General features: G+C 43.6%; 1 protein-coding gene across 1 annotated transcript; it reads left to right on the top strand.

The window, feature by feature from the left end:
* The first annotated feature begins 371 nt into the window (after positions 1-371).
* LOC147632276 (lecithin-cholesterol acyltransferase-like 1) lies at positions 372-12,515 on the top strand. Its single transcript, XM_086807084.1, has 2 exons — positions 372-780; positions 11,325-12,515. The coding sequence occupies exons 1-2, from the start codon at positions 398-400 to the stop codon at positions 12,226-12,228; spliced, it is 1,287 nt and encodes a 428-aa protein (XP_086663210.1). The 5' UTR covers positions 372-397; the 3' UTR covers positions 12,229-12,515.
* Positions 12,516-12,834: the final 319 nt, after the last annotated feature.

Genomic DNA, 12,834 nt, shown 5'->3' with positions numbered 1-12,834 from the left:
AAATGAGCCCTTAATGGCCTTTTATAGAGAATTGTGAGACCTTAAATAGAAAGGGTATGGGTGAATCAATGGAAATAGAAAGCATATGGGTGAATGCATGCAAATAGAAAGCATATGGGGGGTCATGATTTCATTGCCAGTAAATAGAGAGGACATGGAGGGATGAATGCATGCAAATAGAAAGCATATGGAGAGTCATTTGACTTTTTAAAGCATTAATCATTACATACTAAAATAAAACCTTAGAAAAACACTCTTATTCTTTAAAATATGGTAGAATATATTTAATGGAAAGGCAAAAAAAATATTTAGGTGCATATATTCTACCTGTAATTGTTAGAGAGCAAATTGGCTTTCCACATAAAATACAGGTGGGTGGTGCCGTCCATGCAAAACAATGAGCGTATGGGTCAGTGCAACGTTGCACCACCACTGTGCGTATGGCGTCTTCGAGCCACACGGGAGCCTGCCTCCAGTGGTCATTATCCCGGGCGCAGGGGGAAACCACCTAGAAGTGAAGCTCACGGATGCCTACAGACCAGGAAGCCTGCTGTGCCGTACAGGCCACTGGTGGTGGTCAAACAAGAAGGACGAGGGCTACTTCCGGCTGTGGCTGGACGTGCCGGGCATCCTTCCCCCCTTCACCCCCTGCTTTGCCGAAAGAATAAGCCTCGTCTACAACCCGGACACGAAAACTTGCGAAAATGCGCCCGGTGTGGACTCGCGAGTGCCTTACTTTGGCTCCACCAAGGGCATGGCTTACGTGGACCCTTCTTTCAGGTTCTGACTCCCCGCACTGTCCCTTCTCCCCTCTATTTTAATTGAGTCAAATTTTCTATGTTTAAGTGGTGCAATCTAAGAGATGTCAGTACTAAGATGCATATGCCCTTAACACTTACTTTTGGGTGGGTAGGATGCCATCCCCCCAAAGTCTGCATCTTATGTGATCATGCCACTCACATTCACTACTAGTCATGTCGTTGGTTGATGGTGGACAGATCACGCCCATTTAATCGTTGGTCGATGGTGGACAGATCACGCCCATTCAATCAGTTACGATGTGATCATACCCTTAGCTTAAATCAGCTACGATGAGATGATACCCTTAGCCGGCCAATGGTAATCCTCATGGCATCTGACATGTGTCTATGGAGGTATCCGGGGCTCTCAATGAACCCATTCTCCGTTGTGGGAAACTCAAATGGAGACACCCAGGTCCCAGCTTGTATAGAGTCTTGTGAAATCCAGCTGGAAAGATGATTGATCTCTAACCGGGAGGGATCCAAATGCAGGGGGCTGAGGCTAAAAGGGTGGGGGGTGAGGTCCATCTAAAGGCCGTGTGAATCAAACCAATGAACAACCCGAGAATACCAAGAGCGACCATGCCCCTCTGCAGCCACCATCCAGTGTATATATGTGATAAATGTAGGTGATAGGCTGGAAGAGGGAGGGGGTTGCCCCAAACTGTGCTAAGACAATATCATGTGGCACATAAGACTCTCCCCTGATCATACATGAGAATGTCATCACCTGTAACCTCTTGATCCTCCTCCAATTCTCTGCTCCTAGGTCTGGTCCCCCCAAAAGTGGCCTCATACATTGCTCTGGAAAGCACCAAAGGGGAGTCTTCCAAGGAGCCAAGACAGCCAAGGGGAAAGCTCTCAGCCAAGGTGAAAGTGAAAGGTCAAGAACTCGAATATTGTTTATAGATTTGCATCATTCTAATAAAGAAAATACACCATTCGTGGTGGGGGCCCTACAGAGGGTATTCGGGACCCAATACTATGTCCGACTCCCTCTCTCTCTCTCTCTCTCTCTCTCTCTCTCTCTCTTTTTGCACTTGTCTCTCTATCTTGTGCGTTATCTTCGTCATGAAAGATTGCTGAATTCTGTCCATTGAAGTTACCGATTCTACCCATCAAGCTTCCACATGTAAGATTCAGCCAGAAAACCAGAAAAAAAAGATTTTTTTTTTGCGCTTGTGTGCTTGGTTTCTAGACTCCGGAGGACCACCCCTTTTGGTGTGACTCCTGTCCCTAGAATGGTTTTTAGCCTCTAGAGAGTCTTCCACACTCATAGCGGATGGTTTTATTGCGTTCCGGGAAAGGAAGTGCATATTCCCATTATGGCGAGCTTCGACGAAGAGAGAGAATGCCAAACGATGATGCGAGCAATCGCAAACCAGAGCACCAAGTTGGAAGAGTAGAAGGCGCTGATCTTGGCCCTGGAAGAAAGAACCCGTACTCCAACCCCTTTTTCTCCGTCTCCTCCTCTCTCTCCTTCTCTTTCCCAAAACCTGGTAGTAGATCCTCTTTCGAATAACCCCTCTGGAGGGTTACTACCGTAGCCGAGTAACGAGTTCGATACTCGAGTTGCAGATGCTAGTATTGGAGATTCAATTGACGGAAGACCGTGCGGCAGCATCCTATGCTTCTACACAAGAAGACGCCAGGCAACGCGTGGAGCACGAAAGATTTCATGCGGCTTTAGACGCAAGAGCAACACCACCTTCTTCCTTGAGTCATCCTCCCGAGAGGATGAACCTCAGTAAGAATAATGATAAACTCGATCCTACGAGCCTTTATTCCCAGTTGCATCAATTTTAAGCTTATTTTGCTACTGTAAGAAAAAATGATACTAACAAAGTGATCTTGGCTAATTGGTATTTAGAGGGCAAGGCCATTCCATGGTGGACTCAGTGGGCTCATGCCCACACCAGATTAGATATGGCAGCTTATGTCTAGGACGAGTTTGTCTTAGATCTTAAGTGGCGGTTTCTACCACCTCATTACCTTGAGCGACTCGAAGACGAGTTCAGGGGGGCGTGTCAAAACGCGCAACCAGTTCTACAGTTTGCCAACAAAATCTCGAACTGATGTTTGCAAGAAAGAGCAGTTCCTTTATGGCCTTGACACACAATCCTAGTGGGAGGTGCGTATGTTTCAGCTAGCCACCTTCAAGGATGCACTCTCACTTGTGCAAAGTGTTGAGATGAAGTTCAATGGCAGAAAGCCCAAGACTTTCGAGCCTTCCACTCCCAAGGCACCTGCCTCGGGGAAAAAAGTCCTGAACCAAACAGGATCCTCCCTAGGATAGAGCACGGGAGCCTCTGGCTCCAAAAACTCGACTAATGCGTACAAGCTTACTCCAGACCAGAAAGCTCAGGGAGGCAAGACCGGTGGGAAACTAAGTTTAGAAGAGACAACTCAGTACAAGAAGGAGGAGGGTAGGTGTTTCTTTTTTCATACAAAAGGGCACATTTCTAGGGATTGTCCAAAGAAGACTACCACTCCATACACTACCACCCCAGCCTCTACGACTTCCCGTCCCCGACACAGACCCTAGCGGTCATCCCTAGTTTTTCGGATCCCAGTTCTTCGGTCTAGTTGGGAGCTCGAAGATGAGTAGAAGAGTGCCCAAGACCAGGAGTATGAGCATAACGAATTGCTCAAGATGTTTAGCTGGATAGGTGGCTAGAGAGTCGTCGTCTTGTTTGACAACGGCAACACGGAGGGTGTGGTAACGTGATTGGGACAGGAACACTTTTCAGATTACCCGAAAAGTGTCCAAAGCCCTAGTAGTCATTAAGTGTGAGCTATGGATCCCAAACTTTTCTCTCATAAGCCACATGCAAGTTGAACGAGAAATATGGAAAGACGCACAATTTGCAATGATTTATATCCAGACTGCCCAGACAGTGGACCAGTGCTTTCGAGATGTACCAAGCTCTCCATGACGAGTTCCAAAAGATTTTTCTTCAAGGCAATCTCCCTCCCTAACTCTGGACCACAAAATAGATCTCCTCCTAGGTTTGGATCCCCCGAGCAAGGTTCCATACCACATGTACAAGGCAATGTAATCGGAGTTGGACCGCCAACTCCAAGAGTTATTGCAGAATGGCTTTATACACGCTAGTGTGTCGCCATGTGGCAGCCTCGATCGTGTTTGTGAGGAAAAAGGATGGTTATTCCTAATTGTGTGTAGATTATCGTGTTCTCAATAAGCTGCTTGTAAAAAGCAAGTTCCCAATGTCTCAAATAGATTACATCTTAGATAGGCTGAATGGAGCCAAGGTGCTCTCGAAACTAGATTTGAAAAGTGGGTACCACCAGGTTCGGGTTGTTGAGAAGACAGCCTTCCATATACGGAACGGGTCCACTATGAATTTGTGGTCATGCCTTTTGGCTTGATGAATGCCCCAACCACATTCAACCACATGAGGATGCGGATATTTTGAGACTTGATTCGAAAGTGTGTGTTTATATTTTTGGATAATATACTTATGTTCTCAGCTATGATTGAGTAGCATGACATTGATGCAGTGAAAGTTTTGAAGTTGCTGGAAAGCAGTGAGCTCTATGTCAATGAGAAGAAGTCAAAGTTTTATCTGACCAAGGTTCATTACCTTGGATACATAATCAATGCTGAGGCTTGACTTGGCCAAGGTGGCCAAGATAGTCAATTGGGAGCTACCATAGACAGCTTACAATATCCGATCCTTTGTGGGCATAAGCCAATCATATTCCACCCACATTGATAAGTCAAATCTGCTAAAGGGTGTCAAGACTAGAGGGCAGCGGATCCGGCATTCAAGAACCTCAAGGTGGCTTTGCCAGAAGCTCCTTGTCTACCGCTGGCCTCGTGGGACGAGCCGTTCCAAGTAATCACTAATGCGAGTAACATCACGATTGGAATTGTTTTACAACAGAATGATTATATGTCTCGTAAGTTACTACCCGCAGAAAAGAATTACTCTATCCATGATCAAAAACTCCTAGCAGTAATTCAAGCTCTGAAATATTGGAAGCTTTTCTTTTATGGGCGAGAATTTGAGGTTCACACTGACCATTAGGCATTTCACTAGATTCACACAATGCCAACTGCACAGTGGAGTGGCCATCAATACCGTTGGAGCCAAATTTTCCAGCAATTTGGTGGCATGATCGATCGAATACCTTCCTAGAAAGGTCAATCTAGTGGTCGATGCTTTGAGCAAGAAGGGAACAGTGACTCTGATTCAGAACACTAGACTAGGCCTTGTTGGTACGGGACTAGATGATATGAAGCACACGTATGTGGATTTCGAGGAATTCGGTACACAATGGGGATAGGCATTGGATGCCACAAGACCATGCCTGTCACATGCAGAAGCTTTGGGAGTCTTCTTTCAGCCCTAAACACATGCTTGATGCAAACGCATACAGAAGATAGAGAAGAGAGAGAGAGATAGCTGAGTATTCAGTGTAGTACAAAAAGGATGTACAAATCTTGCAGCCCGTACGCTGCCTTGAAAAGGTAGAAAACACCTAAGCTACTCCTAAATCTATGACCCAGTCCAAGGAAGGACTGAATCACCTAAACGATGAGCAAGAATTGCCTTAAATAGGCTTTGGAAAACCTGGTGGACTGGCCGACTTGCTGTCAGCCAGGTCTTGGACAAATTAATGCCAACTTGTTGCACAACTGACTGGTCTTACTCTTTGTCATGCGCTGGCCAACAGCCTCATAAATCCTCCACAAGACTTTCCCTGTCCACACCGTAATATATGCTCCAAAATCTACTTCTAATCCTATCTTTTATTTGTTGCCCCTCAAGGGTCAGCCTTGCCTGCACATGTCTTACACATGATATCCCCCTCTACTAAACTTAATGACGGGATTCCAACTTCTATCCTTGGATGATTGTCATCATCCCATTGTCCATTCCTGGAGTCCCAAACCTCTCATCCTTCCCTTCCTGGCAACCTTTTTCACTGAAAACCCTGCCCGATCTCCAAATCTACTCCAACTCTGATGAAGATCTATGCGTCTGTTCCATCATGTCCCCTGTCCCTTCATGTCCTCTGAAAGAAAATGAAAATAATGATGTATTTATGGTGGATCAAAGCATATGTATGCCATTACTAGTGGATGATTAAGAATATGATTAAGATGAGATTAAGCTAATCACACAAGCATGAAGAGTGTATGAATCAAAACACATGAACGGATTTCTCATTCCCAAAGGCGCCTTTTTATAGGCCAAGAGCACATCCTTGAATATAAGAGAGGTGGCTTGATTTTAGGAGAGGTGGAGAGGAATGTGGAGAGGTGGAGTGATTATAGGAGAGGTGGAGTGAATGTAGGTGGGCATTGCCCTCATTTTTCTCCTTGATTCTCTACAAAGGAGGCGCCCGCTTTTCACCTCTTTGGCTAGAATCTTGTGCCTTTTACAATGCTGAAGTTACATGGATAATAACCTTTGAACCTTGGGCTTTAATCTTGGCTTTATGTTTGGATTATTTCCAACACCCCCCTATAAGCCAAACATGAACACAATGACTTATGACTGACTTTGCCTAACAACAAATTCTCCTTGATACATTGAGATAAGAGTCCCCCCTTAAGCACAACATAGGGTGTGTGTACTCTTCTCTTACAAACTTCAAGGTATGGATTAACAACAAGTGGGTATACACAATAAAGAGTTAAAGCTAACGACACAACAAGGCTTACTCAACAACTAGTGTTCCCACAAACATAAGGCATAGCCAAATATGACTTAGATAATGCTTTAAAAGGCATAAGAGTCATCTACATCTTCACACACTTGAGCAAGGTTGGTTTCTTCTTGAATGATGATCCTTTGGAGCAGATTCTTCTTGATGAGGTGGCTCATCTTCTTCTTTGTTCTTGATGTAGCTTTGAAGAGCTTGTCGATGGCTCCTCTCCTTTGCTTCTTCTCCTCTTTGTTTGATGAAGTTCTCAATTGGGTTCATGGTAAAGTGTGCTTGTATCATTTGCACAAGCATGATCAATATTTCCATGATAAACATGAAGGCTATTGAGAGCCCAAATCCATTGTTTCCAAGATGGAACTTGAAGGCCAATGGTTGCCTCAATGACCATGATGCACGAAGTACATTTTCATCAATGAAGAGTGCCATGAGAGATGTGAGAGGTCTTACTGATTGCATGAAAGCAATGGCAGTGTCTAGCTCACTTGCATGAAGTGTAAGCATGTAGTGATATACATGATGATGATGATATGCAATGGGTTGGTACATCATACTAAAGCATGAGCTTATTACTCCTTAAATCTCCCCTTAATGAGATCAGGCAAGTACAATGAAGTTCAAAACCCTAAAACACTAAAAAATGAGCATGTGAAAATGATGTAACTTTGTGCACCAAAATCTCAATGATGCCTTAGGATTTTTTCAATGTGGAGCTAGGGCAAGATTTAGCAGTGGGTTAGCATTACTTTAAGCACAATAAACTCAAGATTAGCAATAATAATCAATGCTTAATCTTAAGATTACCAAAACTACTTTCTGTGAGTACCACAGAGCTGAAACTGGTTGCTGGTGACGATTTTACGTGATTTTGACCACACAGGCGTGTTCGCAGCATTGGAAAACCCTTAGGAATGTTCTCTTGAGCTCTGATTTGGTTGGAGTAGCGTGTATTTAACGTTTGAAGAGATTCTGACTGGATTTGGGGGAAACACAGTATACGTCGGCCTGCACACGATGTAGACCCTGTGAGCTGGCGATGGAGATCGCCCTGACCTGATGATGAGCCCCCTCAAAGGGTTTGATGAATGGTGAAGGGGTTTAGGAGCATGGATGCTTTCTTCAGCTGGGGGTGCAGCTTGGCTATGGAGAAGAGAGAAGATTAGTGCTTATAATTATGATTATGGGCTAATGAGGTGAATAAAACACTTGATGATGGGCTAAGACATGCTGGGCATGGATATGGAGCTCTGATCCCATGAAAGAAAATGGAAATAATGATGTATTTATGGTGGATAAAAGCATATATATACCATTACTAGTGGATGATTAAGATGAGATTAAACTAATCACACAAGCATGAAGAGGGTATGAATCAAAACACATGAACTGATTTCTCATTCCCGAAGGTGCCTTTTTATAGGCCAAGAGTACATCCTTGAATATAGGAGAGGTGGCTTGATTTTAGGAGAGATGGAGAGGAATGTGGAGAGGTGGAGTGATTGTAGGAGAGGTGGAGTGAATGTAGGTGGGCACTGCCCTCATTTTTCTCCTTGATTCTCTACAGAGGAGGGTGCCCTCTTTTCACTTCTTTGGCTAGTATCTTGTGCCTTTTACAATGCTAAAGTTACATGGATAATAACCTTTGAACCTTGGGCTTTAATCTTGGCTTTATGTTTGGATTATTTCCAACATCCTCTCCCTGAACACTTTCTCTGGTCTTCTTTTCCCGAGTATTGAGTCTGGCACTCTCACTCCACCCCTTGGAGGATCATCCTCCCTTGGAACCGTTGCCTAAAAGCCTTTCTTGGTGTGCCCTAAGTGGCATCCGACTCACAGGACCGCCATTCCCCTTGCGTCTTGTGGAACACCACCAATCAACCTCCTGGGAATTTCTTCCATGTCTTGTGTTTCTTCCCTTGGGCCTCGTACCTGTGCACTTTCCTATACCTTGGACCTGTGCACATTCATCTTGGACTTAATCAATGTTTAGCCTTGCTTAGATTGATGCTGAAACAATGTTGCTTGGTCCCCACACCACCAAAAGATCAAGACACGAGCGATGGTTTCATCCATGTGTGATGCAGTAAGGGTGGATGCGACATCGGCAACAACAATATCTCAAAACCAGCCTGAAGCTCTGATACCAATGTCACATGCGGAAGCTCTAGGAGTCTTCTTTTAGCCGTAAATACCATCTTGGAACAACCTGATGCAAACGCAAGTAAGAGATGGAGAGAAGAAAGAGAGAGATAGCTGAGTATTCGGTATATTCTATAGTACAAAAAGGTACATTCTTGGCTAGCCCATGGCTGCCTTCATGTCATGTGCATGAAAATGCCATGGACATTCTCTGGAGCTAGTCCAGAAGGGGCAGCCAGAAAAAGACCAGAGTTAGGAGCAAGCTACAGTTTGGAGCCAGTGTTGGACTTGGATCCTTATCAGCTGTACCAGAGAAGAGCAGGAGCTGTCGGCTGAATCAGAACCAAGGCGGCTACAGGCGCATCACTTAAGTGGATGATATGTCCAATCGGCTGGCCGACTGCTGGTCGGCCAGCACTCCATGAAGTCCAAGAAGCCTATAAATAGGCAGTTTGCTCATTGTGTTATTCATTCAACTCCTTTGAGTTGGGTCTTAGACTAGGATTTGTTTTGGTGATATACACCTTTTCATGAAGGCAGCCTCGGGCTGTAGATGTAGGGTACCTTTTTGTACCATATGAATATACTGAATTTCCAACCTCTCTCTCTCTCTCTACTCCCTCTCTATATCTGCGTTTTGCATCAGATGGTTTCTAAGAGTGTTTAGGGCTGAAAGAAGACTCTCAGAGCTTTCGCGTGTTACACTTCAAAAAGTCGACGTGGCAGGATAGCAGTGCACGGCAACCTTACAGGCTTGGAATGATGCGACCAGCTTTTGGAAAGCAAAGGATTAAAAGCTTTTTAAAAACTAAAAAGAGGAGAGCTTTTATTATTAAAAAGATGCTTTTTGGGCTATAAGTTAGTTTTTAAGCGCTTTTCCCAAGTGCTTTTGGGGCAAGAACTATATTCTCTCATTGTTGAGACAAGAGAGCTCCATAGCTCTAAGAACTTGTACTCAAAGACTCCTCCAAGAGGTGTTATGTAATATAACTTGGAGAGGGGGGGTGGGCCCAAGGCTATTCCGACCCCTAGTGTGGTGTCTTCTCTCTCTTATGTTTATTTTCAAATTTTCTCAAGGTTTTGCCCGTAATTTGTTGAAGATAAGCTAGCCACAGCCCTTAGAAAGGCCCGTTACAAGTTAGTTATCATTGAGTCATTGAGAATTCAAGAGCAGTGCTAGTGCTACCATTGAGTATCTCTATTCAGTGTTGTATATACTTCATTAATACATGGTAGATTAGGGTCATCTCTTTCTACGCATGAAGACTTTAGAGTTTGAGAGAACTTTCTTGATTTTTAGGAATTGATTACTCTCCTCATCTGTGAGGAGATGAATATTCCTCTCAAAATTTACATGAATAGTCTTGGCAAGGAATACAACCCATTTCAAATCTCCATTGGAGTTCAAGAGAACTTTATTGATTTTCATGAATTGATTGCTCTCCTCATCTGTGAGGAGATGAATATTGGGTTTATCCCTCAGTGAGAGGAGATGAATGGTCTTGGCAAGGAAACAACCCGTTTCAAATCTCCATTGGAGTCCAAGGAATACAACCCATTTCAAGAGAACTCTAAGGAATACAACCCATTTCAAATCTCCATTAGAGTTCAAGATAACTTTCTTGACTTTCAGGAATTGATTGCTCTGAGCAAATGAATAATGGGTGTTTATCCTCTGGAAATTCACATGAGTAGGCCTTCTATACTCGATATAGGTGGAGATAGAGGTAGATCATCATCATCATCTAAGAGGCACTAGCTATTTTAGCAATTTTGGAAATAGAAATCATGGGTGCAATAACAACAATAGGAATCTAATGTATAAATAGGTGAAAAAAACCACTCTAGAGATAAGGGGAGCTAGAGAACCAAGGTGGTTGGCAAAAAAATCAAAATGCAAATGTTGTGCATTGGTTTTAAGTCTTTGATTAGGTGCTAATTGCAATCAATCAATTCATAAACCGCTTCTACAAGCACCCATGTTAGTAACAACTCGTAGCCCAACATCGTTGAAGATCCCCTTGGCCAGCCCACGCTCTGAGAGAAACACTCTGCAGGGAGACTAGCATTGAGAATTGGAAATGAAATTGACGATTTTCCAATTCGCATATATATATGCACTAATGTGCTGGTCGGCCTCCTTCCCATGACACCCACAACCATTTCAGGCTTAACCGACTTGCCCCTGCCTGCCGGACTCACATGTGCCTGCCACTGCCATGTGGCACCTGCATGGCCAGAATATGCTGCTGCAGCCTTCGCACAACGCCCAGAGGTGTGTACATAGGTGAGGTGTGTCACAGATGGTGCAGTGTTTCTGGGGACAATTAGGAGCTGAAATTGTCATTGATCTCCATTGATTGACAGGAATTTCATCATGGGCTATCAGCCAAAAGAAGTGTGTAACCTTCTGGCTTCTCACACCCAAAATAGCTTCCATGGCTCTAGTTAGATTCTCCCAATGAGAAGACCCAAGTAGGAGCACTAAGCAGTCAAAGAAAGGAAGTGTGAAAAGGCAACTAGAATTAGAAGCAACCAAAATTCAAATATAATGGGTAATGGCTCACATAGAACCTGAAGTTCTATTGGTCTGAGTTTTCACTATGGTGGTTTGTTTGATCTATTGCAAAACACAATGCATTCCCTTTGCAGGCTTCGATTTTTTTGATATAATTTTCATGTTTGTAGAAAACTGTCAGTATATATGGCAGTTTTGGTGACAGCATTGGAAGCCCAGGGGTATGTTGATGGAAAATCTTTATTTGGAGCACCGTATGATTTTCGGTATGCACCTGGCAAGTATGCAGCACCTGTTGCAGCTTCTTTCCTAGTGGATTTGAGAAAACTTATAGAGGAAGCATATGTGAGTAATGGAGAACAGCCAGTGGTCCTACTGTCTCATAGTTTAGGAGGCCTTTGGGCACTCCATTTCTTGAACCAGCAAACACTTTCTTGGCGTCAGAAGTATGTAGGACATTTCATACCAGTGTCGGCACCCTGGGGTGGAACTGTCCAGAATATGAGGACCTATGCATCAGGATATGCAGAAGGGGCACCTTTCATCAATCCATTAGTGCTACGGTCGGAGCAAAGAAGTTCTGAGAGCAATTTATGGCTTCTTCCAGTTCCTGCTGTCTTTGGAGACCAGAAGTTGGTGTCAACTAAACAAGAGACTTATTCGGCCTTTGATATACCGAAGTTTCTAGTTGACATAGGGTATTCTGAAGGTGTTTCCTTGTATAATTCTCGCATTCCACCTCTTACAACTAGCCTTGAAGCTCCTCGCATTCCTGTAACATTGGTCTTCAGTAGCGGGATTGATACTCCTCAAAAGCTTGTCTATGGGAAAAACGGTTTTGATGAGCAACCAAAACTGGTCAATGGAGATGGAGATGGAACCGTCAACCTGTGCAGCCTTTCTGCTGTTGCAGATCAATGGAATGCTGTAAAAGGTCAGAAATTTAAGGTTATAAGATTGGAAGGTAAAACACACAGTACTATCTTGACAGACATGGAGTCAGTGGAACTCATAGTTAAACAAATACTAAGCAGCGAAGAAACAGATGAGAAACCACTACTCAAATATCCTTGAATCCTCTGTAATCTTGGGGTTCTTTCAATATACAGGCCTGCTTCCATAGCAGTGAACATGTGTGTACATGATGTAATGTGTAAAAAATGTTGCCCTCTGGGTGCTCATTCAATTATAAGATGCTGGTTTTCAGCTACAAAAGCAGGGCCATGAAGGAGTCTGTGTATTCTTGTCAAGTGTTTGGTGGGTAAGCTGGTTTTGTGGCCATGCACACTACACTTCAGAGGACTTAAATCTGTTGTGCTTGTATTAATTGCACTACAGATTCTCAATAATGACACCTGAAGTTTTTTGGCCTTCCTTTGTGGATACTGTAGTGTTGGGCATAGTTGTCAAGTACGAAACGAAGGAATGAAAAAACGGTACTGGTACGGAACTTTTACATTTTGAAAAATAAGTTCAATTGAGGCACAGTCCACTTTAAAAAACACTTGAAAAATAGATATTTGTACACATTTAGAGATGGGAAGTCTAGAGAAGTTATCATAAACTAGATTCTAGAAACAAGTTAAAACATTAGTACAAAGAGACATGAATGGTGAACATATATGTGCGGCATGCCGTAAATAAGAGCCATGGCTCACGGCTTGCAATAGTATGACTAGT

Source organism: Cibotium barometz, chromosome 13, assembly GCF_041138505.1.
Source record: "Cibotium barometz isolate CiBa-2024 chromosome 13, ASM4113850v1, whole genome shotgun sequence".
In the NCBI taxonomy this organism is placed as follows: Eukaryota; Viridiplantae; Streptophyta; class Polypodiopsida; order Cyatheales; family Cibotiaceae; genus Cibotium; species Cibotium barometz.
This window is presented reverse-complemented; position numbering and strand designations above follow the sequence as displayed.